Source organism: Cibotium barometz, chromosome 5 (genome assembly GCF_041138505.1).
Source record: "Cibotium barometz isolate CiBa-2024 chromosome 5, ASM4113850v1, whole genome shotgun sequence".
NCBI classification, from domain to species: domain Eukaryota; kingdom Viridiplantae; phylum Streptophyta; class Polypodiopsida; order Cyatheales; family Cibotiaceae; genus Cibotium; species Cibotium barometz.
Window position 1 is genome coordinate 50,402,494 of NC_141050.1, and position 27,282 is coordinate 50,429,775.

At 41.1% G+C, this 27,282-nt stretch overlaps 1 protein-coding gene across 2 annotated transcripts; it reads left to right on the plus strand.

The window, feature by feature from the left end:
- The first annotated feature begins 18,184 nt into the window (after window positions 1-18,184).
- LOC147638607 (uncharacterized) lies at window positions 18,185-22,980 on the plus strand. 2 transcript variants are annotated; one of them, XM_086798522.1, is made up of 3 exons: window positions 18,185-20,836; window positions 20,929-22,152; window positions 22,578-22,980. In XM_086798522.1, the coding sequence occupies exons 1-3, from the start codon at window positions 19,331-19,333 to the stop codon at window positions 22,632-22,634; spliced, it is 2,787 nt and encodes a 928-aa protein (XP_086654648.1). In that variant the 5' UTR covers window positions 18,185-19,330; the 3' UTR covers window positions 22,635-22,980. The 2 variants fall into 2 exon arrangements, with proteins under 2 accessions (XP_086654648.1, XP_086654650.1); XM_086798524.1 differs by having other exon boundaries at window positions 18,191-20,836; window positions 20,932-22,152.
- The last annotated feature ends 4,302 nt before the right edge of the window (window positions 22,981-27,282 follow it).

The window sequence follows — 27,282 nt, forward strand, 5'->3', positions numbered from 1 at the left end:
AGTGTGTTCACACACATCACTACCTATGTATATGGCAACAAATCCCCCTGGGAGTGATGGTGTGAACGAGAGCTGGCACTCATGTATAGGGGAGTGCCATGCCCGAAGTAGATCAATCCACAAAGGGGAGCAAGCCCAAAGCTTTGCGGAAAGCTTCGAACTTCTCAGGAGGAAGCGCCTTTGTGAAAAGATCGGCAAGGTTGTCCTGTGTTGGCACATAGGCTAAGCTGATCTCTCCTGCTGAGAGTCTCTCCCTGACATAGTGATAATGCACCTCAATGTGCTTTGTGCGAGCATGAAAAACTAGGTTTCTCGCAACTGCCAATGCGCTCTGACTGTCAGTGTAGATAGAGGTGGCAGACTCCTGTCCCCAACACCCAAATCAGCCATAAGCCGTCTGAGCCACACACACTCAACCGTAGCTGTGAAAGCTGCCCTCCTGTACTCAGATTCACAACTACAAGTGGCCACAGTAGGTTGCTTCTTGCTCAACCAAGATATGCATGAGCTATCGAGCATGAAACAAAAACCACTTGTGGACACTCGTGTCATAGCAACCAGCCCAATCTGAGTCCGAAAAAGCATGTAAATCTGGCGGCAACGATCCCCGCTTGGGATAAAACAACCCAAGATATATGGTGCCACTCAAGTAGCAAAAGATGCGTTTAACTTCCTTCCAATGCTGAGACCCTGGGCTATGCATAAACCTGCTCACCTGTGAGACTGCAAACTGAATGTCCGGCCTTGTAATGCATACATAAATGAGGCAACCAACAGTTGTCTGATAGAGTGTGACATCAAAGTGATCTCCAGCATCATGAAGACTCAACTTCAAACCTGTCTCCATTGGAGTAGCAATAGGCTTGCAGTCTTCAAGGCCAAATCTCCGCAACAATGTCTCAATATACTTTGTCTGACACAAAGCAATACCTCCATCACACTGCTTAAATTGTATCCCCAAATAATGATGTAAATGCCCCAAATCTGACATCTCAAAAGAGGCATTCAAATCAGCCTTAAAATCAGCAATATGACTCTCATTTGGTCCTGTGAGCAGCATGTCATTGACATAGAGAGCAATGATTAGATGTACATCATCCACATGTTTAACATACAAAGTGCTTTCTGTTGGACTATTCTGAAACCCATGTGCAGTCAAATATGCATGTATCTTTTCATACCAAGCTCGTGGAGCTTGCTTTAAACCATATAAAGCTTTTTTCAACCTGCACACTTTGTTTTCCTGCCCTCTTTGAACAAAACCATGAGGCTGCGATACATACACCTCCTCATGCAAATCTCCATTCAAGAACGCAGTCTTTATGTCCAACTGATGTACATTCCAACCATTATGAGCTGCCAATGCACAAATGCTATGAATGGTAGTCATACGACAAGTGGGAGCAAAGGTCTCATCAAAATCAATGCCCTTTTCTTGAGCATAACCCTTTGCAACAAGTCTAGCCTTATAGCGATCAACACTACCATCTGGCTTTCGTTTCAATTTAAAAACCCACTTACATCCCCAATGGCCTTTTTACCAATAGGCAAATCACACAAAGACCATGTACCATTCTTCATTATAGCATCATATTCACTTTGCATTGCAGCCAACCAATTTTCTGAATTTTGTGCCTCATCAAATGAAATAGGTTCTTCCTCTTCACACATACTAGACACAGCCAAAGCATAACAATCTGATGCATAAGAGGTATGCTGAAAACCTGAACGAGTACAACTAGTCATAGGTGCATCAATCTTACTATCACACAAGGTTTGCACGAGCCATTTAGGCATACCTCTAGCCTGCTCATTTTCAGCCCTATCCTCATGAATTACATCCTGTAAATCTGCATCAGAAATAGGCTGATCTATGATGTCATTTGAAATCTGCATAGGCTGAATATTTACCTCATTAGGACTTACATTTGAATTCCCACGTGTAAATAGAGGCAACAACGTATCAAATACATCCCGTGAGCTCACACCTGTTTCTTTGGTACATGATAACAAGGGCTGCACAGCATCTTCCACAAAAACAACATCTCAACTAATCAAGATACGCTTTGACTGCGGATGATACAATCTGTAACCCTTGCTCTCAGCACTGTATCCAACAAAAATGCATTTGACAGCCTTATCATCCAATTTTCTGCGTTGTTGCACAGGCACTAAAGCATAGGCCAAGCAACCAAAGACACGTAAGTGACCAATAGAAGGCTTCCTGCCATGCCAAGCTTCGTATAGAGTAATAGACTGCAAGGCCTTAGTGGGACACCTGTTGAGTACATATGCAGCACACATGACAGCCTCAAGCCAAAACGCATGTGGCAAAGCTTGGCTCTTGACCACACATCGTGCCATCTCCATAAGTGACCTGTTTTTCCTCTCAGCAACACCATTTTGCTGAGGGGTATACAGCACTGTACATTGGTGTTTTATCCCACGACTAGCCAGAAATGCATCAAACTCTTTAGACAAGTACTCCCCCCCTCGATCAGAATGGAGGGTGCCCACAGTACAATTGGATACATTTTCAACCATAAGAAAATACTGTTTGAAGCACAAAAACACTTCGGACTTTGCCTTCAGTGGATATACCCAAGCATGCCTCGAGTAATCATCAATGAAAGTCACGAAGTACAAGTGTTTACCAAATGACGGAGTTTGCATAGGCCCACATACATCACTATGTACAAGCTGCAATTTGCGAGTGGCTCGCACAGAACCATCCTTTGGAAATGCAGAACGCTGCATTTTGCCCAAAATATAGCCTTCACAAACATGTTTCAATGGTGCCTCAAGAGGGAGCAATGAAGCAACCATATCAAATTTCTGCAAACGCAGCAAACTAGCAAAGTTCAGATGACCAAAACGAGCATGCCATAGTTTTGCATCTGAAACTGCCTTTTCATCAGAAACTGCATTTGCTGAATCTTTCACACACTTGTCATAAGAATTGAGCCTATACAGCCCACGAAACAAGGTGCCAGATACAATAATCGTATCACCAGAAGTCAAATCATGAACAGTACATCTTTCATTCACAAATTTGACTACAAGTCCAAGTCTAGCAAGTGCAGAGATAGACAATAGATTCTTCTTTATCCCTGGCACATACAAAGCATCTGAAAGTGTGAAAGCGCTGCCATTTACAGCAGTAAGCATAATTTTACCAATGCCCTTCATCACTGGGTAAGAAGCATTATTGGCACATGTGACAGTATTTCGATTAGGGACAGCCTCAAGAGAAGTGAACATATCACGATACGAGGTAATGTGCTTTGTAGCACCACTGTCAAAATACCAAACATGAGAGTCAACAGAAACTGCCAAACATGCATCATGTACAGATGGGTCATATCGGCAATACACGCTAAACGCCCATTTTGTATCCTGCACAACATTTGCAGAATCTGCATTTGTAGAAGCATTCAAGCATCCGCTATTGTGGCTGCATTTGACTCTTTCTTCTTTGCCTCTTTAGCCTTTAGCTTAGGGCAATTCTTAATGACATGATCATTTGCCTTACAATAGTTGCACCTGGTCTTTTTCTTGCCTTTATCAAGAGCCTTCTCAGACTTATTGTTGCTACCTGTGGGGAAGGAGAAGAAGTTGCAGACCTACTAATAGGAGAAGAAACAGTGGAAGGGGCTGCCTTACCACTTCTTTTCTGCTGTTGGGCACAGCAATAAATGCTTGATCAACTGCACGTTGCCTGGCCCTGTTTTGCCTAGACTGCGCTTCTTGCAAGAGCTTGTTGACTAAAGTATCATACTTGACAGCATCAGGTCTGTCCTCCATTAAGAAGTCTCCACGTGGAAGCAAAAGTCTGATATGTCTCAGGTAAAGCATCAAGAACAGTCTGCACAAGAGAATGATCAGGAATAATCTCACCTGCAGAAATCAACTGTTCTTTGAGATCTTTAATCTCAGCAAGAAAAACATTCATGTCATCATCTTCTTGCATAATCTTCAATTCTAGCTCTTTACGCAGGTAAGCGATTTTTGCCTCGTTACGACCTGCATACAAACCAGATAGAATATCCCAAGCAATTTTTGCCTCGTTACGACCTGCATACAAACCAGCTAGAATATCCCAAGTGATTTTTGCCTCGTTACGACCAGCTAGAATATCCTAAGCCTGTTTTGCTGTTTTAGCTGAATGAATATGTGGGGTGATGTTACATTTGACAGAAAGTGCAATCAAGGCATGAGCCTGCGCATCTTTACCATCCCAATGAGCTTGTTCAGCAGTGGGTAAAACAGCAGCAACAATAGAGCTGCTAGAACCTGCAACATCCTCAACAGATCCTACATCCACAAAACCTGGACGTACATCCATACCCTGCACAATGTTCCACACTCCTTTTGCAACCAAAACATGCTGCATCATGTATGCCCAAAGTGGGTAGTTGCTGTCTCCATCCAATTTGTCTTTAGCAGACAACATGCGAAATACATCATTGCTGTTATCAGCCATGGCCACTGACTGAAACTGATGCAAAAGCTACCTGTAATGAAGCAAAGACTGAACAGAGAACAACTCGTGCTATGTAGCACGGTCCACAATAGAATACGTATGCCTGTTTTGCAGAAAACTGCACTGTCGAAATTTCTGCAAAAAATGACGAAAACACTCGTGCAGAACTTGAAATGCAAAAACGGAGCCCGAAACGACCTCAAATGCAAATTCTGAGAACGCGAAGCCCTACGGGCAAATTTGCAGAGTATAGGGACCTGCAAGCACTCGTGAAAGCTCACCTCAATCGGAGAATGTGAGTCAGAGGGTGCTGGCGGCGTAGCCCCGGGAGCCGATGCCTGTTCTGATACCAATTGTTGGAATTAGGGTTGCAGGAAAGCACACAAAGCTTGGAGAAGAAGAAGCAAGAATGCACACAACACGAAGTATTAGATTGTGTCAATGTACAAAAGATAAGTTAGCCCTAGAAGGATCAGCGTATATACAAGCCGGGGAAAAAAACCTCCTAAAGAGGGAAAAAGTGCCCCGGCGGTCCTAAGTGTGTTCACACACATCACTGCCTATGTATATGGCAACAGCTGCCAATTTTTGCTAAATCACTAGCGCCTTTTTTCTGAAGAAGATTTGATATCTCTGCTGCTCCAGATCAAATTGCTCTAATTCCTCTTGGCCCTAGGGGTTTTCAAAGGTGCTCTACAAGCTGGTGAAGATAGAATTTGATTTGATCAAGTCTACAGTGAGATCCAAGCTCTTCATCAAATCTATAGGTGACTTTGGTAAAACAGAGATTAAGCATTCAATGTTTGGTCAAATCTTGTGTTTCCGCTTAATCCTCTACTAGACTAATTGCTATTGATGGCCTTGAAAGCATTTGAGCTCATTTGAACTCTAAGGCCTCAGATCTGGACTCCCCACATACTCTGTTTTCTACACACAAAAGAGAGGATTAATTTACTAATCAGTGATTAATCAATACTGATCACTATTTTTTGGTGTAATTGAGGGTTCAAATTAACCATTAGGTATCTGATACAGATCCCTATAACTTCAGATTGCAATTCGGAGATGGTTTGATACTCCAACCATTCCGTACAAATTGGTTACCCTAAATTGGTTACCCTTGATTTCTGGTGATTTTATGCTGATAAATCTGTTGTAATCATCTCCTAAACACTAGATTTTGGAAAAGGGTAGACACTGCCCTTGAATCTTGAAATTGGATTAAGAGGTAAGACCCCCTTCACATTATCATGAGTATGGCACAAGAAATAGCCAAATTTAATGGGGAGCAATTTTACACATGGCAGACAAAAACCATGTATCTGCTCATGAGAAAAAATTTGTGGGGGCTAGTTGAGGGAAGAGATGAATGCCCAGAGGTGAGAGGGAAAAATGAGTGGAAGAGCAGGAATGAAAAAGCATTGGGACTTATCGCACTCAGTTTAAATGATAAAATCATTCATCACATTACAGGGATACAATGGGCAAAAGATGCATGGGATGAACTCAATAAATTATTTGGCACACAAGCTAAAAATTCAAAGATAAATCTGTTAATGCAATTATACAAATTGGATATGAAGGAAAGTGAACCTTTAATCACACACTTGAACAGATATAAAAGCATTAAGTAACAACTGGTAGCTATTGGCAAAAAGGTAGAAGATGATGAGGCACTAGCAGTGCTTCTGAGATGAAGAGTGTGGACAAAGGTGATATGAAAACATTTTAGCAACACTAAAGAATGTACCTGAATTGAAGCTACACGAGATAGAAGGAGCTCTACTAGAGCAAGAGAGCATAGGCAAAGAGAAGAAATGGCTCAACTCAACAGCAGAAGAAGAAAAAGCATTTTTCACTCGAGGAGAATTCTCTCCAAGACGAGGACGAGGAAGAGGCAAAGTAGGAGGAAGGACCTTCACTTGCCACAACTGTGGAAAGCCAGGACACATGGCAAGAGACTGCTACAGCAAACCCAGTGGAGAAGGAACGACATCGGCAAACTTCATGGAGGCTCCTAAGGAAGTGGAGTCGGATCATCTTTTCTGAGAGAGAGAGAGAGAGAGAGAGAGAGAGAGAGAGAGAGAGAGAGAGAGAGAGAGAGAGAGAGAGAGAGAGAGAGAGAGACCCCACAACCCAATGTAACCTGCCCGAACAAAGTAAAACCACCTTTGAGCCACTGATGATGTAGGCCATGTGGTAGATGTATGTGTGAGCACTTTAGTCAAGGTCATGGGCACTTATAGTAGCCTTGGGCACATAGAGAGAGAGAGAGTGTCAAGGACTATGAGTTTAGGGACTTGAGGCACTGGTCGCAGACTATCAAGTAAGAAGGAAACTTGGTATAGGGTCCAGGTGTGGTAGGATTATTCACTTGAGGGGAGGTGTTGAAATATACAAGTGAATAGGGTGTGTGCAGGAACAAGTCCTTAGCAAGAGGCTGTAAAAGAGAATCTGTAAATGTGAGAGAACCTGGAAAAAGGTGAGAAGTATCTACTGGGAGAGAATAAAGGGTAGCATGAGGAGATTTAGGAGGTGTGGAGATATTCTAGGAGAGGTGGAGAGAATCAAGCAAAAGAGGTGGAGTGAATCAAGGAGAAATCAATGGGATTAGATGCTTGGATGTAAACCCTATAAATTGAGGCATTGGCCTAATGAGAATTTGCTGGTTTTTGATTATCCAGGCCTACATTAAGCTATTAGTTAATTGATTATCCATGCCTACATTAAGCTATCAGTTAATTACATCTTAATTATCATCTAATCTCTTTGTTAATGATGTTGATTCTAGCATTTGATCCACCATAGCTCATCACATTGCTGTAATTTTAACATGAGGTGCATATTGCGCTATGTGAAGTCTACAGTAGACTATGGTCTCTTTTATGAGGATGGTGTACAGAGTTGCAGGTGTTTGGATACATTGATGCAGATTGGGTTGGTAGTATCGCAGATAGGAGATCTACTAGTGGATTTATGTTCTCTTTTGAGAGTGGTCCTGTGACATGGAGCAGCAAGAAGCAGCCAATAGTTCCCTTATTAAGTATAGAGGCAGAGTATAGAGGTGCTACAATGGCAACATGTGAGGTAGCTTGGTTATGCAAGCTACTTGGTGATTTGGGGCTATAGGTTGATAGACAGGTTGTCATCTATTGTGATAACCTTAGCAGTATATACAGTTGGTAAGGAACCCAATTTTTCATGCAAGGACCAAACACATAGATGTCCACTATCACTTCATCAGAGAGAGGGCCAGAGCAGGAGACATTGATCTCATGTATGTTAGCACAAAGGAGCAGGTAGCTGACATTTTCACAAAGGAGCAGGGAGCTGACATTTTCACAAAAGCCTTGGGAGTAGAGAAGCTTTGTAGATTTCGGACTATGCTTGGAGTCCTAGAGATGGAGTTGAGCTTAAGGGGGGGGAGTGTTGAGATGTCAAGCTCAACACGAGAGCTGACACTTATGATATGCCTGGGTGACCGTTTCTGCCACTTACATCACTGGCGTGTTTGGTAGGATGCTGAACGTGATAGATCTTTGCCAGTGATTCTACAGCTAGACTACACTAGCTACTAGTCCACCACTGAGTTATGGCATACTTATCTTGCCAACTCACTCACTTAGTGTGCTCACATTATGGACCGCATGTACATAGTACTTTAGTACTTATGCTGTATTTACCTTATCTTTTGGTAGAACCCTTTTGTTGAGAAGAAGAAGAAAAATTTTCTGCCTCTCATTTTGTGTGTTCTCTTCTAGGGTTTGTGTGTGTGTGTGTGCTTGCAAGAAGTTAAGCTCTCTCCCTCCTTCTTGCATCTTTTCATACTAGAACTTCAACGGCTTCTACCACTAACTTCCACTTAGCTTATTGCTAATTACGAGGACGAAATCATGGTTAGGGAGGGGGCTATGTTAACCACATTGGATAACATTATTCCAAATACGTGACAACATTTTTTAGCCATGCTTTTTATATCGTGCAATGCGCTTCATGTAAATGATTATGGGAAATCTCTGAGCTTACAACTTGTGTGAGGCTGAAAGATGGTCAAAATCAAGCTTATAACTTGTGTAATGCCGATAGTGTATATGTAGACTAGGAAATTATCTTAGACTCCCTAGACATTACTTGGGCAGTTGGGCATTGTAGATATGAGTCTTGTATATATAAGACATTTGGACATTGGGACTATTGAGAAAAGACATAATCCCCAGACATTACTTGGGTGGTCGGGCATTATAAACATGAGTCTTGTATATATAATACGTTTGGACATTTGGACTATTGAGAAAAGACATAATCCCATTCTTACAATCGAGTTTGAGTTTCTTGCTCTTGTGATTGATGCTTACTTGTATGCTTTCTTTTCTTTGTCGCGTGCTTACTAGGACTGTGTGGGTGAGTGATGGTGTGTTGATGCTAGTTCTCTTCTCTCCCTCTCTTGCTCTCCTTCTCCTCCATGCTCTCACTCACCAAGGCATTGAAGTAGAGGTTGAGCTTTCCATAGCTCTCTCTCTCTCTCTCTCTCTCTCTCTCTCTCTCTCTCTCTCTCTCTCTCTACTCCTCACCCACTTGTAAAGCTTCCTTGTAGTGACAATAAGGAAGTCAAGGTTGATGACCCTAGCTCTCCACACATGAGAGACGTGCAGACCGGTAAAACCCTTGCATCCTTCCTCTTCTTCTCTCTATCTTGCAAGGTTCAAGTGTTCTCAAATTGTTAAAGAGTGCCCAAATCTATTAAGGAAAGAATAGCCTCGTCACCATCTCTGAAGCACACACATGTCTCGAATGGTGTGGCAGAAGTTGAAGAAACAAAAAGCATACCACAAGAACACTCTCCCAAAAAGGGGTAAGCCACAAGAACTTGCTTGCAATCTAAACAACAAGGTTATGCAATAAGTCACCTCATCAAATGTATCAACATCTCCAGAGCTACAAAGAAAAGCTTTGGCATCAACATTTATCACTACCACACAATAGAGTCATCTGAATGCTTTATGACAACGATTGAAACTATTGCCAACTCACTTTGGGAGTCATACCAAAGGTCCTTGAAGTTAATTAGCAGGCAAAAGGAAGATCCCCAACACCCATGAAATGTAAGAATGGAAAAACTAGAGGATGCTCGCATGTGACTTTCCTTAGATAGTCACGTCATGAGTAAAATGTCACAAAAAAAGGATCATAAATCATGCTTAGCACTTCTCAAAAGTCAAGATAAAATAAAGGTCACCCCAAAGCATGATATTCATAAAATCAATTATTGTGTGAAAGACTAGTGTGGTTGTTCATAGTAAAGGAAACCCTTCTAAATCATTACATAGACCTACAGATCACTTGAATGCACTGCAATAAAAAAAAAACAAAGGAAAAAAAAGGAAGAGAAAAGAAAAAAAAGGGAAAAAATTAGAGATTGATCATTACCAGCCATACTTTACTCACCTTTGGGTAACATTGAAGAGAATTGTATAAGTTACATGGCTGCAATGGAATGATGTCTCCTTGATAGATACTTGGATGCAAAAACATAGGTTGTAATCAATAGCTAATCACATCAATGGGGCCAACCTTATTGGCATATCATTCTTCTTTCAATTGGCTAACTATTGAGCAGTAACTTAGTGAGTAAACACAAATACTCACACATTGGTGGAAAAATGCAAGTTTATAGCACCATAGCCTCGTCATGGATATCCTTCTCGAGATATATCTCTGGATGGGGAGGCCATGGTGAGCAAAATCCTAGTCAATGTTATGACCCATTGCTTAGATTTTGTCTTTATTACTAGTGCAAGCACAATAGGTTATCCTCAATGACACCCATTCACACATCACTAACAACCTCACTAACGAACTGATTCAACATTAATCTCTTCACCATAAAATCCCACACTTCTCTCAATAAGGTGAATAACTTTTCTATTATCCTCACAAGTTAAAAGAAGTCTTTCATTATCTCCGATGCTTTTGACTTCAATAGCAGTGACATCAAGAGTCTTCTTGACTCACTTTAATGCACCTCATTATATATTTGCTTAAGAGCACAAAACATATTTATACATAAAAAATAAAAAGCACATGGGATGAAGAATATAGGGACAGGTCCACTTTAAGATCAATTCAAGCTCATTTGACAAAGTTCTATAAATTTGGAAAGTAACAACTAAGAAGCTACATTTGTATCACTTTAATGTAGTATCAAATGAGGAACTGAGATTCACTCTCGTTTTGATGTGATTATGTTAGCATTCCTCTAAACCCCACATCCCTTCTCTTCCATTGTTAACAAGCCTTTGAATCACCACCAACTTGAAATAAATAATGTAAATTCGCTTGGGAATGCCAAATAAAAAATTAATCACTCAAAGAAATCTCCACCCCATTTACTAATTTCATCATTTACTAACTAATCTTCATCATTCCATGTGAATACAAGGATGTTAAGGGTGGATCATTTCATCATTTTCTTCATCATTCCATGTGAATACAAGGATGTTGAGGGTGGATCATTTATATCCAACACACCAATCATCATGTTTATTAATTTTTCTTCTAACTTTTCATTAAATGAGGGGATTAAAATTATAGGGAATTGATGTGACGCCCAAAGGTAAAAGTCTTGAAGTAATCATGAAAACTCTATGGCAAGGGGTGAGTCATGTAGAAGCACATGGGTAGCCCAATTTTGATGATAAGGATGGATAAGGTTTGGAGTAAATAAAGGTCAAGGGGCCTATTTATATGCTTTATACTTGGAATCTCATATGCAATGGATTTAGTAGTCTTATTTATGTTACCATTGGTTCTACTTAATCACAATTAGTTTTTTGATTGATCATTTGATCATGAGTCTAATACTTTGATATATGCCTCCTTAGTTCTAAGATTTTTACCCTCTCTCTTCTCATTTTCCCCCTACCCACTCTTAGACTTATTTCATGAGTTTAATACTTTGATATAAGCCTCCTTAGTTCCAAGATTATCTCTCTCTCTCTCTCTCTCTCTCTCTCTCTCTCTCCTCATTTTTTCCCTACCCACTCTTGCAAGGCATCAATGGAGTGATGCCATTCTTAGAGGTTAGAGGTAAGTTCTTCCTTCACTGACCCTTGCAATTTCCTTTCCTCCCATCATGAAGGGCAATTAGAGTGTTACTTAGTGAGCAATGCTCTTTTTTATTAAGCTGCAAAAAAGGAGGAGGACCCTCAGGGTGCTGATCTATAGTTGAGTAGATTGGTTGAATTTAGTCTTTGGTGGTACTATTGTTTAGGATGAAAGATAATTAGAGTGTTACTTAGTGAGTCATGCTCTTTTTTATTAAGTTGCAAAAGAAGAAGGACCCTTAGGATATTGATCTACAGTTGAATAGACTAGTTCCAAAAGTGTTGCATTTAGTCTTTGGTGGTAATATTGTTTAGGATAATCATTCTCATCTTAAAAAAATCCTTATCTAAGCTAGGTTGGACATGGACCAAATATTAACTACAAATAAAACGTTTAATTATTTTATGTATCTCAAGAAATCCTATAACTTTAGGCTCAAGAAAATGGATGCACATTAATTAGTCACAAATGGTGATACTAATTAATGATATTATGATAGTATGAGGGTATGTGCACATAGTTTTAAAAGGTTGCATATTACAAGAAGGAGCATGGGAGGAGTTGCACATAAAAAAACCATCTTTGCTTAACTAGAGATGTCATTTCATTAAAGATAGCTAGTAAGGGTATAGAGTGCATGTGGACTTGTGCACCATAAACTTTGTTGCCAACTTTACAATATGGTCGAGGGTCATGACCAACACATTAAACTAGAATCTTGCATTGTTTTACATGGGTCTTGGAACAAACCGCTTATACCTTAGAGAATGAAGTAGGTGACACTGACAATTCTCTTAAGGTGATGGACAATATTAAGTTTTTAATTGAAATTATGATAGATTAAACTAAATCATCGACTAAGGAGCATACTACCTTTAATGTGTTTCAAAATGGTGGGGCTATTCAAAGTTCTTAGGTGTACAATCAAAATCTTATCTCCCTTGGGTACTTTTTAAAAGTGCATTCATATTTGTGACTTGTGAATTCTAGAATTTGCTTCTCTTATGCTCATTTAGAAAATGTGTATCTTTGCATATGGGAGCCAAATCGCCTATTTTTGTTCTTGCCTAAGAGTCTTTTTTATAAGAAATATGAGCATTATTGTGTAGTTACTTCCTCTTTTTATCTATACACATCTTCTTCTTTTTATTGAGATTACAATATTAAACACATTGGGGCCTTTCCCCCAATCTTCTACAAAAAGAAATAGTTTTTCAGTTTAGGAACCCCTTTTCAACTTTTTGTGTGCCTAAAAGTAACAATAACCTTTTTTTAAAAACATTTGAATAAAGTTATTATCTCAACATGATGTTGTTACAGCATTAATAACGCAGTGGAGTTACCCGTCTTCAAATGATGCCCTTAGCTTTTTAGAATAAAAAACGAGGCATCATTTAGAAATTCTTTATAGCATGTTTTTCAATGAAGTCTTATGATTTTGGTGAGCATTTCACAAGAAATCATGACTTTTTTCACACCTTCTATACTAAAAATATAACTTTGAAGATGCAATATTAAATGATTTTAAGCTCCCTTATTTGCAAATTTAAGTTTCTGGATTTAAACATGTATGAGACTAGCCACTTTCAATTCATGTCCATAATTACCCCTAAAATTGTAATTAGACTTCCTTATGAAAAAAAGAGAGAAGGTAACAAAAAATTATCAAAATCTTTTTGATATAAGCATATAGGTGTTGACATTATCTTCTTCGTACAAGCATATAGGTATCCTAGTTTATCAAAATGTGGTTTATAAACAAATTACTAAAACACTTAGGAATCTGATAAAAAATCCCTTGAAACATCTAAGATTCCTCTCAGCTCCCAACATTAATTGATATGCAATGATTAACCAATGACTTACATGCAATTATCACCTATTAAGATACTCTCTTTGAGACATCTCAATACTAATATCACCATTACTGGATATGCAATGATCGGCTAATGACTTGCATGCAGTTATATCATTACCACACTAGCCAAATTAATTTATGATATTTTCATAAGAAGATCATGATAGCAAGTAGCTTACTATTAATTACTCCTTTCTTGCAATGACAATGTAGTGTGTGAGGAGTAGAGCTTGCCTCTCGTTATAGTTTCCTTTAATGATTGTAAGGTTAGAATTGTGTTGTGACCAATAGTCTGACTATCAATTGGGTTCACAATTTGAAGTGAATTTGCCTTTGGACTTTTTATCTATATGCAATGCTATGTTTTAACATGGTTATGACCAATGTGGTGTGATGAGGATAATCAATGTAGTGATGAGGATGTCCATTTGTAAGATCTTCTTGGGCATCCATAGGGCACTAAAAATCACATGATCATGGTGGGAAAGTTATGAAGTAAGGAAGGAATGTGCAAAATTGAATAATTCTTTTAATAGAGCCTCGCACCCATAAATGTTGTAGGATAATAAGTCCTCCCTATACCCCCTTCTTTGATAATCATGATGGCGTTGACTTTCACCATGGTGAGTCTCCTTGTACATAGGGGCTTGTACACAGGGGGTTCTATTCAAGTTCAACAATCCAATCCCCTTCTCCCCTTTTCCACCCTCATTAATGTCCTATCCTACCATCACCAGCATTCACTCATCAACTTATCATACCCGATAGATCTATTAAATTATGTGCTTTAGGTGTGGGGAGAGTATGCCCACTATAAGGTTCAAAACCTATCCCATCATGAGTGTTCTCTCACCTTTAAAAAACTCCATGTATACAACACATAAAAAAAGGGGATTTTCTCTTGAAATATAGCAAGAAATAATAGCATATGCTCTTTTAAACACACAAATAAACCTTTATGCCCCTCTCCCCCCCCCCTAAGTAGCCAAAATAAGTTGAAACTTGGGTTTGCCAAAGAAAGCTCTACCTTGTAAAAATTTCCCAACCTCCAATGGCCATTACATTAGGGAAAAATGATAACAAATAGCATCATTTTATTATAATGACATCACTTATTATTGAGAAAGATCCCAAGAGGAAGAAACCTTCCAAGAATCGATTAAAGATGGAGTAATATGATTCTAGGAAAAATAAGTGATATTATTACTTAACGCAAGTGAATTAAGAACGTTCATAAAATATTTTTTTAAAATGGAAGTAATAAAGGTCAATTTTAAATGGTATAAGAATAAGCTTACTGTAATAAAGGTCAATTTTAAAGGGTATAAGAACAAGCTTAATGTAAAAAAACATTTTCAAAGCAAAAGATGAAAAGATCTTAGCTGGAAATTGAGTTTTCTAGTACGGATTAAGAAATTCGTTTTGTAATCTCAATCGATCAAATATTCAAGGGTGGATTGCCTTTTTACAATCATCCATTTCTTTCATGATAACATAATCTTTGGTGGATTTTTATTTAAATTTGTTTCCACATTAAGATGTTAAGATAACGATTTTTGGTGGATGGTGTGTTATGATTCAAAAGGCAAGATGGAGCATTTTCATCTCTTATTATTGATTGAAGGGTCACATTCATGGTATAAGGTGTAGAGAGCTTTCCTAAACCATCTACATGAACAATATACTAGCACGTATGTATGTTATTTGATTTTTGGAATATACTTGAGGTCATTAGGTTAAAGTTTTTAATCACCATATCTTAATATAAAGTGTGTTGATGGGGCTAGGTTGTATCGTAAGTGTTGTGATTGGTCTATAATCACTCTATGTGAGCCATGAGAAAATAGCAATGTTGTGTATTACATCTTTAAACCTATGCTATGACTATTTTAAAAATAAACAAATAGTTTGCTCAACAGTTTGTGTTTAATTCAAAATAATGAGAATAATAGACATGTAGACAATATTCATTGTTTTGATTAATTGATCATTTACAAAAAGGTAAGTTATAAAAATCCAACCTTTCACCACGTCTTTTTGAAAGGACGTCATGTGATTACTGGAAACATTGTACATAGTTTGAGGCCTAGTTTGGGACCTATAAAGAAATATGCATGACAAGGAAAGGATGCTTTGTGTAACTTTCCCTTTTACTAAGAGGTTTAGATTCTAAAACATGGGCTCTTAGACTTTTGTACTACTATCCTCACAGTAGTCATGATAAATGACATTAATGAATAAAATATAGAAAAAGAGAATGATTATTATCACTTCTCCAAATGAAAAAAATCATATAAGGAAATAAAAGTTTTTAACAATAATAAGGAATAGATTTTACAACCACCTTTGGATAAAATTAAGTGTGAAAGTTAATGGTTAGAGGGAGAACCAAAAGCATGCATCAAGAAAATCAAGCACATTTCATGTGAGAAAATCAAGAGTATTGCATTCACGTAATGTTTGAAAGGCCAAAAATGACTTATATTAAGGGGGAATTAGTCATATTTGCAGCTCTCAAAATTAAACACTCAAATGGGTGGATTTAGGTCAATGAGATTTAGTTAGGTCAAATCGTGAGATTTTGAGGTGACAAGTGAAAGTAATAAAGACACATGACTTTGCTACATAACAGGGATGAGTCTATAAAGTAAGGATTTCTTACATAAAAGTTTAGGGACCAATAGTAAAGATGATTTGCTTTTTTTAAGAATTCAGGTATTAAAATCACAACATACTTGATGAGACAAACTAAACAAAAAGTCACCCTAGGGGCTCTAAGAGGATTTTACTAGAGCCTATCATCCCATAAAACTAGAGAATGAGAGGATGTTCACACCTCATTTCACATTGGTGAACTCAATAGGATTCTCACATAACAAGAATTCTTTCTTGGCATGTAGTAATACTTGTGATAGAGAATTCCAAAACCATAACAACTTTGTTCTCAAATGACTCCTTACTCCTTACGACTCATTATAATTGAAGAATAGTTGATGGTGGAAGGTTGAAAAATAAAATTGATAATAAATGTTTGATTTGTAGTTAGGCTTTTTTAATGTCTTGCTAATGTAAGAAGGCATCTTCTTAATGATTTTGTTGTGAGTAAGGATACTAAATCATTCAAATGTCCCCATTACTAGGTATTTCACATTTGGGGGTTGATGAGGAGAAACCGGAATGAGGGACATAGTGTGTTGGCTATGGACATGACATAGGTGTAGATACAATGGTGGATGGAGAAGATGGAAAGGGGGGCAAGAGAGGTGGAAGTTAGAGGAAGTTGGAGACCATCGATGCCAAGGTAGGTGGCAATGATGGAAGCAAAAGGTAGGGGAGACCATAGAGGCAAGAGACATTACATGCAAACCTCAAAGGTGTCTAAGAAGGGAGGTAGGGCTTTTGGGCATTGCATGTAGAGTGGTGAAGGGGAGATGGTATTAATGGAGGGGCTTTAGGTATTGTAGCACACTGTATTCCTTAACAAGGTTTCCATATCCTCTTTACGTATTGATCTAGAATGTTTTTTAGCATTTGAATAACCAAATCTCTCCATATAATTGTGATTGTCATTTGTATCAAAATCTGAGGTTGTTCAAAGGTTATTCATAGTAAGGTCATCCATTTTCAAGAAAATGTTTTAGATACACATTCATGTTCTAAATACAAAAAATGATGGGAGGACATTGCTCCCATTGATAAATTTATAGCTTTCAACTCAAGAGATAATAATTGAAATTGCACCACAAGTGCACCGCCCTTATCCCATGGCAATTTCACCTTCTTCGCCAATTCATGTCCCTTTGTTAGCTTCACCTTTGCCCAACCCCTTCCCCGTGTGCTCTGCATAGAACCCACCCCTTGTGTCGACTTCAGCTTTGGCCAACCCCTTGCCCTTATGCTAGCTTCACCTCTTCATAGAGTCCACCCAACTTGTTGAATGAGATTTCTTCCTAATACACATGCACAACAATACATCACAAGTTTGAGCAAAGCACCCAGATCTTTTGTTCTACTAGTGTATTATCTTCACATAGGCATTCACCTAATATGGTTTGCCACATGCCAAATTTACCTTCACACTCTCCTTTTTCCTTTTTTGGAAACTCACATTTATATCATACTACAAAGATCGAACTAGGCAAATCAGGTAAATGCATGAATGAAACCTGAAGTTTGTATTTCGTGAAGGGACTCTCTCTCTCTCTCTCTCTCTCTCTCTCTCTCTCTCGTGTGTGGTTTGAATAATTTGATGACCTCCCAAGCTTGGTAAGCCTTAAGTTGAAACGCCATCATCCTTACTGGTTAAGTTGTTATGCTCCATTGGTGTGTAAGCTATAAAAAGGAATTATGACTAGCATGACTCTTTAGACACTCTCGCTCCACACACAATCTTTGCATGATGCATGGAACACGTGTCCATATGCATTTTGCATAGCCTTAAAAAGGGAGATCTTATTCAATAGAGACTAGAACTTATCTTTTGTTATTGTTTAATATATTTATAATATATGTCACGTTGCTGGAGGCATATTCGCACTTACTTTTTAATTACTGGAAGGTCACCACTCAGCTATAGTTAGTCGGTTGATAACGTATTGGGTTAACGTGTAGATTCGAGAGGCTAAAAATAAAAACAAAAAGGTCTGGCTAAGCGACAACCCGCCACGTTGGACTGGAGTACGACTGTGACACAAACAGCTCTGTTCGTAATGGCCATGACGACGTTGAAGCTGCAGCGCTGGCAGAGCAGAGCAGGGCAGGGGAGGGTAGAGCGGGGCAGGTGCCGGCAGGGCATGGGTGGCTGGCTCCCAATAAAACAATAGGGAGTGGGTGGGTGCTTGCTGCCTCACCTCCCACATGAGTCTTCTTTTAGTACAGAAAGTGTGGTAGCCGTTTACTCTAGTCTTTAAATAAACACAATAGGAGTCGAATCGGTCCGTCCGGTCAGCACAGTATTGATGCTCTCTAGCTGTGGAAGCATACAGTGTATGCGTGCCTTTTGTCGACGCGTACTTGGCCCCCTGCCGATGTGGCGAACGGCGTTTCCGAGAGTGGGTTTGGACGCTTGGGAAAAAGCAGAGACGACATGTGCAGCCTTGCGTAATCCGGGCTGCGCTGCACTGCACGCCAGGCGAGGTGCCGTTTTTTTGCCAGCAGGCAGGCAGACAAGGGAGGGGATGGGCAGAGAGGAGAACAAACGCCAGCCCAGCCTGCTGGATCTTAGCTATATAGATTGTAGCGTAATCTGGGATGAAATTTAGATAGATTATTAGTAATACTTAATCATAGCAAATGTACATGGGCAATTTGGGATGAAATTTAGAGAGATTAGTGCTTGATTATGATGACTCGAAAATGGAGTAGAGCCTTTTCTCTCGTGGTTTGTGTGGCTGAGCAGCTCTGCACTTGGGCTTAGTTTTATCGCTTGTTATGCTCTGTAACCAGTTCTTCCACACCAGGGAAGCAGAGTTTATAGCGGGAGAGTGAGCGGGTTCAAGGGAGGCTTTCCTACATACAGCGAATCGGAGAGAGCATGAGTGTAGTAGGGACAAGCTTTGTATTATTTGAGAAAAGAGCATCTGTGCTTTTAGAAAAAAAGCGATTTGAGTACGACTTGATTGAAGGGCACACTAGCTCTAGAGCGCCTAGCAAGGCTTGTGGAGAAGGGGAGGGCATCTAGAGAAAGAATTGCCTGTGCAGCTCTTGGACAATATGGTGGTGGCAGCTGGCTCGCATTGCTCTTTGCTTGTCTAATTCTTTGTAACACAGTCTAATTCTTTGCAGCAGAATTGGGGCAGCGTTTGTGCCTGTGACACACACGTCCGCTGATGAGCAGAAGCTGCGCTTGCAGGAGGTGACAAGAAGATTGGGAGGTATTGTTTCCCATGGAAGTCGAGGAGGGGCTCCCCAGCTTCTCCACAGAGAGGTTGCGTGCTAAACTGCGCGTGCGAGCGGCGCCGCAGCGGCGGCTGGACTATAATGCGCCACTGCTGTCGGTGCGCCGGCTGGCGGAGGCGGGCGGCGAAGTGGGCAGCAAGGTGTGGAAGCTGAGCGCAGAGCTGAGCAAGGAGCCGCTACGCGTGCCGGGCACCGTGCCTTTTCACTGGGAGCATAGCCCCGGGCGGCCAAAGCAGCGCGCATCGCCGCCTGCGCCCGCCTCCCCGTCGCCGCCCTCCACCCCTTCCCCCCCTATTATTCGACGCGCCTCCCCTGCCTCACCTCCCCCTGCCCCTCCGCCGCCCCCACCTCCCCCTTTGCCACCCCTAATTAGCCGTCCGTCTGCTGCTTTTCTTCCACCTCCACCTCCAATCCCGCCCCCGCCCCCGCCCCCGCCCCCGCCACCGCCTCCCCCTCCTGTGATTCGCAACCGCCCCCCGCCCCCACCCCTTCCACGACGATCTGCCCTCCCTCCTACTCCCCCTCCCCTCCCACCTCTAACTCACTTGCTTTCCTTGCCTGCTCGCCCCTCTGGCCCACCTTTCGTCTCGACCACCTCTTTGAACCCTTCCCTCCGCCAGAATGGTGCAATCTCAGCCAAAGACCAACTCCCTGACCATGAAAGAATGAAAGGTTTCCGCCTCGTTGATCCAACAGAGGGCTTCTTACGTGTGCTCCGTGCTCGGCGGCAGAAGGCGGAACCACAGGAATGCATGGGGGAGACTGACGGCGGAGATGCGATGAAGGAGGCAAGCGGCGGCGCAGTAGTGGCGAAGGAAACGGTGGTGGACACGGCCACGATCACCGAAGTTTGCACGAATCATGAATCACAATGCAATGGACCCAAACCGAGTTTGAAAGATAGGAATTGCGTGGTCGATGCCATGGTTCAAAGGTTCCTGGACGATCATCCAGATCCGGCAGATGCCAGTCGAGAAAGGCAGCTATCGTCGTCTCCAGAAGTAAGCTCAGATGCTGTTAATGTTCTCCCTTCTGTAGATAGCAATGGCGATACCGAGCTGCAAGGCAAAGACAACGGCCATGGAAACTCACACAGCATTATCAGCTCCTTGCAAGGCTACTCGCCAAAAATCGTCAGCTCCTCCAACTCTACGACGGAAGCGCAACCTCAGATCGTCTCCTCGAACTCTACAAACGAAGCGCAATCTGCAGTAGTTTGTTCTACCGCCCCATTGGATCAAGGTAACACGCAGCAGAGCCGCAAAGGCAATAAGCACTTGAACAGGCGTAGCAGCGTGGCAATCCTGGATTCCTGCAGGGTGGAGACTATACGGATGATCAAGAATGCTGTGGCGCAGCTCTGCCGGAAAGCAGCAGCAGCATCTCTGCGCACTTTGGCGAAGGCCAAGAGAAAGGTCACACCATCACGCTGTCTTGAGGTGGTTGTTCATCGCGAAAGCCAAAAACTACCTGAAGGTGTCTCCGACGAAGAGGTAACCTTCTTTTGTTTCAGCTGTGTGTGTGTGTGTGTGTGTGTGGGGACCCTGCTTAGTGTGTGTACTCTATGGTGGGGTGCTTTCCATAGGAGGCTGTGGTGCGAGAGGTGAAGGCAATCCTGCAAGAGAGACTCTCTCGAAAGACGGAACAATCATCTGTCGCCATACCTCAGTCAGGCTCCCCTCCTGAAGCCGGTCTTCAAAGTACAAGCTCTCCTTGTTGCGCTACGATCACAGTAAGCGCCAGCTCTCCAGCCCATTGTTCAAGTTGGCAAGGCAGCCCCAATTCGAGTGTCGAGCAGGCCGTCGTTGCAAGGGCTAAGTCAATGGGAGGTGATGAGTTCTACGACGCGTCCAGCAGGTTCGGGTCTCAGAGTTCCACACCTGGCCGCACCACTCCATCTCACGAAGGCCGGACAAGATTGATGTTTTCCAAGGATTGGGGCAGTGAAGACTTCTTGGATGCAACCTCGACCCCATTCGAAACCCCCCGTGCCTCTGTGAGTGACAACAAGTCTGTTGCCTCAGAGTCCGGTTGCCCATCTCCTGCATCAAAGGGGGGCTCAAGCTCTAAGCCATCAAAACTTAGCAAGAGGGTAGGCAAGACTTTGTGGGTGGACACAAGAGAGGTTAATGCAGGGAGGCCAGAGGCTAGCACTAATGGTTTCAGAGGCTTCTTGTCTGGAGAGCTTAATGTAGGCAACCTTGGGGGACACAAGAAGGAGAATTGTTCAAGAAAATTTCTATCTGGAGAGCAAGGTATAACTCCAAAATCTTCTACTACATTAGAATCAATAAGGCAACAACACAAGGCAGAGTATAGAAATGGGAGCCTTTCTAGACACGTGAAGCAAATGTCCCTTGACGCCATGAACTGCAAGAGTTCTGTGGTCTCAGGGCCTCCGGTCTTCCCTGCCAAATGCCAAAAGAACAGATTAATGGTAAGTGGGGGGCTTCTCAACCACGAGACAGGGAGTTCTGCAGATGTGGGTTGGCCCCTTGGTATATCAGGTTATCCTTTGTTGAATTCTTCTAGAGTGCAAGAACAAAGCTATGCCGCGAAATGTATGATAGGGGTTGATGTGCCATCGCCTCCACTCCCACCCACTCCGGCTGGTGGTTCATGGCTCAGAAAGGCCCTATCGTCCAATACACTCAATAGTAATCCTTCAAGATTAGCAAGCTTGCATATCAATATGACAAACCCAGCAAAGAAGCTGGATTTCTCCCCAACGTCAGAGGCGCCAGCCAAAAGGTGGGAGGACATGGTGAAGGGCAGCCACATGCACCCAGGGCACTTGAGGTTTTCAGAGGTAAGCAATCCTAGAGCTATGCTTTTACAACCCCCTCCCCTCCCCTCGCCCCCCCTCCCCGGGCCAAAAAAGAAAAAAAGAAAAAAGAAAAAAAAAAGAGAGGTGTGCCCCATCCTTTATGCCCCCACCCATACTACCCCACCCATACTATGGGGTGTGGGGTGTGCCCCATCGAGTTTCGAACTCGCCTTGCGCGCTGTCGGAGTCCGTGTTTTACCCCTCGGATATCTTTCCCACCTCTGCCTTTTCCTTTAAAGAACATGGAAATAGATATTATTTATCTATTTCCATGTTCTTTTTTTTACCTCGCTTCTCTCTTTGACCTCTAAAGTTTATGATTTTTAAAAAACTCCCTTGGTTCTTAAGTTTCATATTAATCATTCATTAATGACCAGTGTATAATAATCCAATGTTCTTTCTTGTAGGAGCTTTACAACCACCCTCCCCCCGATTCGAACTCCAACAAGCATTTCTTATCGTGAGGGATACCAAGGCTACAACCATGCACACCATGCCTTTTTGTTTCCATTCTAGAATAAAATGGCACATTGACAAAGGTTGGCTTCGAAAAAACTGTTGGTTGTCACCTTTACCTCACTCCAACACATATACAGGAGGTCGTAGAAGAGTGTTACTCTTCTATAATTATCTTAAAGGTCTTGAGAAACATATTATAATTTAGTATCTATAGCAAATGCATTAGCATTGCTTATGTATATTTTATGTCGTATGGATTTGCCTCAATTCTTGTTTGGTCACACATTAAGGTTAGTAATTATCAAGATCAAATGAGAAATAAAGTTACCAATATGGGTGTGTTTGTTAAAATGTTTAAGCTTGCAAAACCCATGGCTTTAACCATTTATGGCTTTGATCCATAATATCTAAATCAGGGCATGGTATGGATGCCCATTGCCCACACAAATGGTGAGTGGACATTTATTTTCTTTCAAAATTCATTGCTTAAATCTCATCACATGTACTTAATCAATTTACCTATCTCATCTTGATTCATTATATGGCTATGTCATCCCACTTAAGCTTATGCGTGCAATGTTCAAATGGCATCTTCACCCTTCATCCCCCTTTTTGAAAATCCGAGTTTTGAAGAAAGGCATGTGTGTGTGTCTGAGAGAGAGAGAGAGAGAGAAAGAGAGAGAGAGAGAGAGAGAGAGAGAGAGAGAGAGGTTAATGCTTATAGAGGCCAAGAATGACCTATGGGACTAACACAAAGTAGTGAACATGAAAGATCTTAGTTTGAGCATGAATAAGGTGAAATTAAGAATCTAATCATGAGACAAATACATAGATAATCTATTGACTCTATAAAGCCTAGTGAAGATACATTAGATGGAGGCTAAGGACCTTTTTTATTTAGTTTTCTAAATTCTTGATTAATTGCTCATCACTAGGAGCATTGCTTGTTTTAGTCCTTAAAGGTTTCTTTGAGCTTAGGGTGTCTTCAAAAATTGTCTACGAATGATGGTGAAGCTCCAAAAAAAAACCTTATTTGGCCCATCTCCAAGCATTCGCACTTGCTTGTACATTCTTGTCTTCAGAAATCATAGACAGACATATTTATTTATTTTATCTTATCAATGTTTTAGGCACACTTGTCGGGTGACATAACCACACACTTCTCATGTCTCGCCCTGACTATCTAGCCTTGTTGACCCATCAATCAAGATGGCTCACCATCACATTGCCGCTCCACCATTTCTACCATTCCATGTTTTTTGGTCCTGTTTCTATTTCGGCATGTCATTGAAAAGGTGGTGTGGGCACACCTCATTGGTACATGGCACCCAGAACCACCTTTCTCACCCAGGAGGCCTATTGTGACTCTTCTCATGAGTGAGTGCATTTCCTAGTGAGCCTAGTTATGGGTCTGTGCTGTGCCTCACACTCGAATATCCTCCCCATATAGAAGAAAAACCTTTGGTGTGGGGAAATGTACCCCCAAAGCCCCATGGGGTCCTTCGATGAGAGAAATCCCATTGTACATCCTTGCTTCAAAAATCAATGTACTCATGGATTGATTTAATTATCCATACAAGGGTGTGTGTAAGTGCCTCTGTGGAGCTACATAAATGAAAATCGTGAGATCTTAACCTTGATTTATAGCCATGAGCAAAGTTAATGTATATTCCGATATAGTGGTGCACATATTTTTACATTTTTACATATCTTTTGGTTTAGACTACAAGCCCCTTGCTTGAGACTCCCTCGAATCTCAATGTTTGCAAGGAACTAGACTGCTATGTTGGCCCTCACAAGCTCCTACCACTTGATCTTAATGTGTAGATATGCTCTAGATAGTGCATCTATGTAAGTTGTGAAGTGCCACACTGCTACATAAGTCTTCGTGTATGCCACCCTTCAAAGGCTAGTTGATGTAGTTCAACGAAAACAATGTATTATTTCTCATGACTCCTATATTATTTTGGCTTTTTGATGCTCTCATAATCATCAAGGGTTCCCAACTATTCTTTAGTCTCTCGTGGGAGATCGGCTCCATTGAACTTCATGTTCTTTATCCTCCGGCTTGGGAGTACCAAATCCCTAAATATATGCCATTTGAATCTTTGATTTTGATATTGTGGACAATATTTTCCTAGTTCAAGCCAAAGCCCTAGCCACCTTGATGCTAAGATAAACTTTGCATGTTCTTTTCACCATTGGTCCTGTGAATTCTTAGGTTCTTCATGAACATGTTTCCCTACTTCGACCGGTATACACATTGGTGCAAAATACTTCGTGAACATGAGTTGCCCAATCTTATTGACACTAGCTTGGCCTACAATGGATCTTATCCTACCTATCACTTGCAACCTAGTTTAGGCTAAAGCCCTAGCCACCTTGATGCCAAGATAAGCTTTACATGCTCTTTTCACCATTGATCTCCCGTGAATCCTTAGGTTCTTCATGAACATGTTTCCCTACTTTGACCTTTATACACATTGGTGCAAAATCCTTCGTGAACATGAGTTGCCCAATCTTATTGACACTGGCTGCCTACAATGGAACTTATCCTACCTATCTCTTGCAACCTAGTTCAGGCTAGTTTGGCGTTCTTGTCTTGATGCAACTTCTTGTGCTCGTGGGCACAAAGTCATCTTGCTTAAGCCTACCTCGGCCTTCATGACGCCATGCTAGCTTTACATAGTCTCTTACCTCCATAATCTCTTGACCATATGTATACATTGAGCCTTGATGCTCAAATGTATAATATGAAAGACCACAGCCCTGGACACATTCCAACTAGCTCTCCTTGGTAGGCTAGTCCCAAGTTTCCATGTTTGTAGTTGCCTTTAGCATGCACCCTTTTGCCTACACTTTGCTAGCCACTTATTATAGTACCCAAGTTCTGCCTTTGACTTTATTAGAGTACATGTGCATCTTCCCACAACCAAGTAGAGTATGTGTGCACCTTCCTAACCATGGTGCATTGTAACATGTACTTCAAGTTGTTTGTATATGCTATCTTACTTGGAGGAGTTTCAATGTGTAAATGAGACTTCAAAAACTTCACTCCAAGCAAGAACAAGATATAACTTTATTTTTCACCCGAACACTCGACCCAAAAATCAACATTAAAAAATTGCTTCCTTGAGATCTTTTGATTTGCCTTCAAAACTCCCCCGACTAATGATGCTCCACAATTTGTTGAGAGGTTGAGGGCATCTCGAATTATAGTACAAATGCTTCAAGGATGAGATTTGAGCTAGATTTGAAGGTGGGTAGGGAATGTTGAAAAATAGATTAGTATAGTTATTAGGACTTAATTGTAAATAAAAATAGAGATGATTAGATGCTTTATATTGATGATGAGGAAATGGTAGAGGCTCTTATACCATGTTAAAATCCATCATGGGAACAAGCTATAGAGTGTAGAAATGGATTAAACTCATGTTTTTAGCATAATAGAGTACTCATAGAAATTAGCATTGGATTAGTAAAATAACAAGGCAATGCTATGAGATGAACACACACAAATTGCATTAGGTGGGTGCCTCTTAAATAGGTTGAGAATAAATTATTAATAATCACTAATTTATATCCATAAGCATGCTTAATCAATCAAGGGCCATCTCCCCCCACTTTTAGGCACATTAACTCATCCACTATTCCACTTGAAGGAGGTGCCTATTTTTGAACTAATTTTGGGTGATTCGTGTTCACATTGCAGACCTTTTTATGCATACAAGATACAAAAAATCTACCTATGTTATATCCTAAGGTTGCATTCCCTCCCTTAGTCCCAAATTATTATCATTTGTATTTCTAACACGATGAACTATCATTATCATGCGCTAAAGTCTACATCCCAAGGTACATGCCATGAATGTCCGGGCCACTCTAGTTGCTGTTATATACAATAGGCACACCATGTTGATATGACTTGGAATTTTCAACAAGGGTAGGGATTAGGGTGGTAATTACAAGGTGAGGGTCATGCCCTTTTACATCTAGAAGAGTTACTCAGGATTGCTTCCTTCATGGGAAGCCTCGTTGCCATTTCCTTCTTTGTTAACCATCATGTTGGCCTCCTCCGCTCGCTTCTTATGTCAACAATCCTTAGCCATGTGTCCTATTTCCCACCTTCCCACATTAGTGGCATGTGACTTTGCTCCTGGCCCTTCCTTTTGTACTTTGGTCCTCCTCTCTTGAGAAGAAGGCGTTATTCAACTTACGGCTATAATAAGCCACCGGCATATCATCTTGCTGTAAAACAGCTCCAATGGCAAGATAAGTTTGGTCCTTCTCTCTTGAGAAGAAGGCTCCATTATTATCGATGTGGCCTTGCTTTTGTGCCTTTGCTCCTCATCCATAAGAGACAATGTTATACCTACAAATGTTGGGTCCGAAAAGTTCTTGAGAGTAGCCACCGATGGCCCATACTCTTCCAATGTCATTCTTTTGGTAAGGAGTGCTATTGTATCCTCCTCTTCCATTGATGCAACTTCCATTGATGCACTAATGCCTGCAAGTTGATTCATTATGCCCTTCATCTTGTTAACATATGCGAGAAATGAATCCTTTTCTTTCATTTTGAGGGCACTTCTCTCTCCCACTTACTATGCCCCCCCATAGGTTCTCCCACATTAGCATACAGTAGCACATACTTGA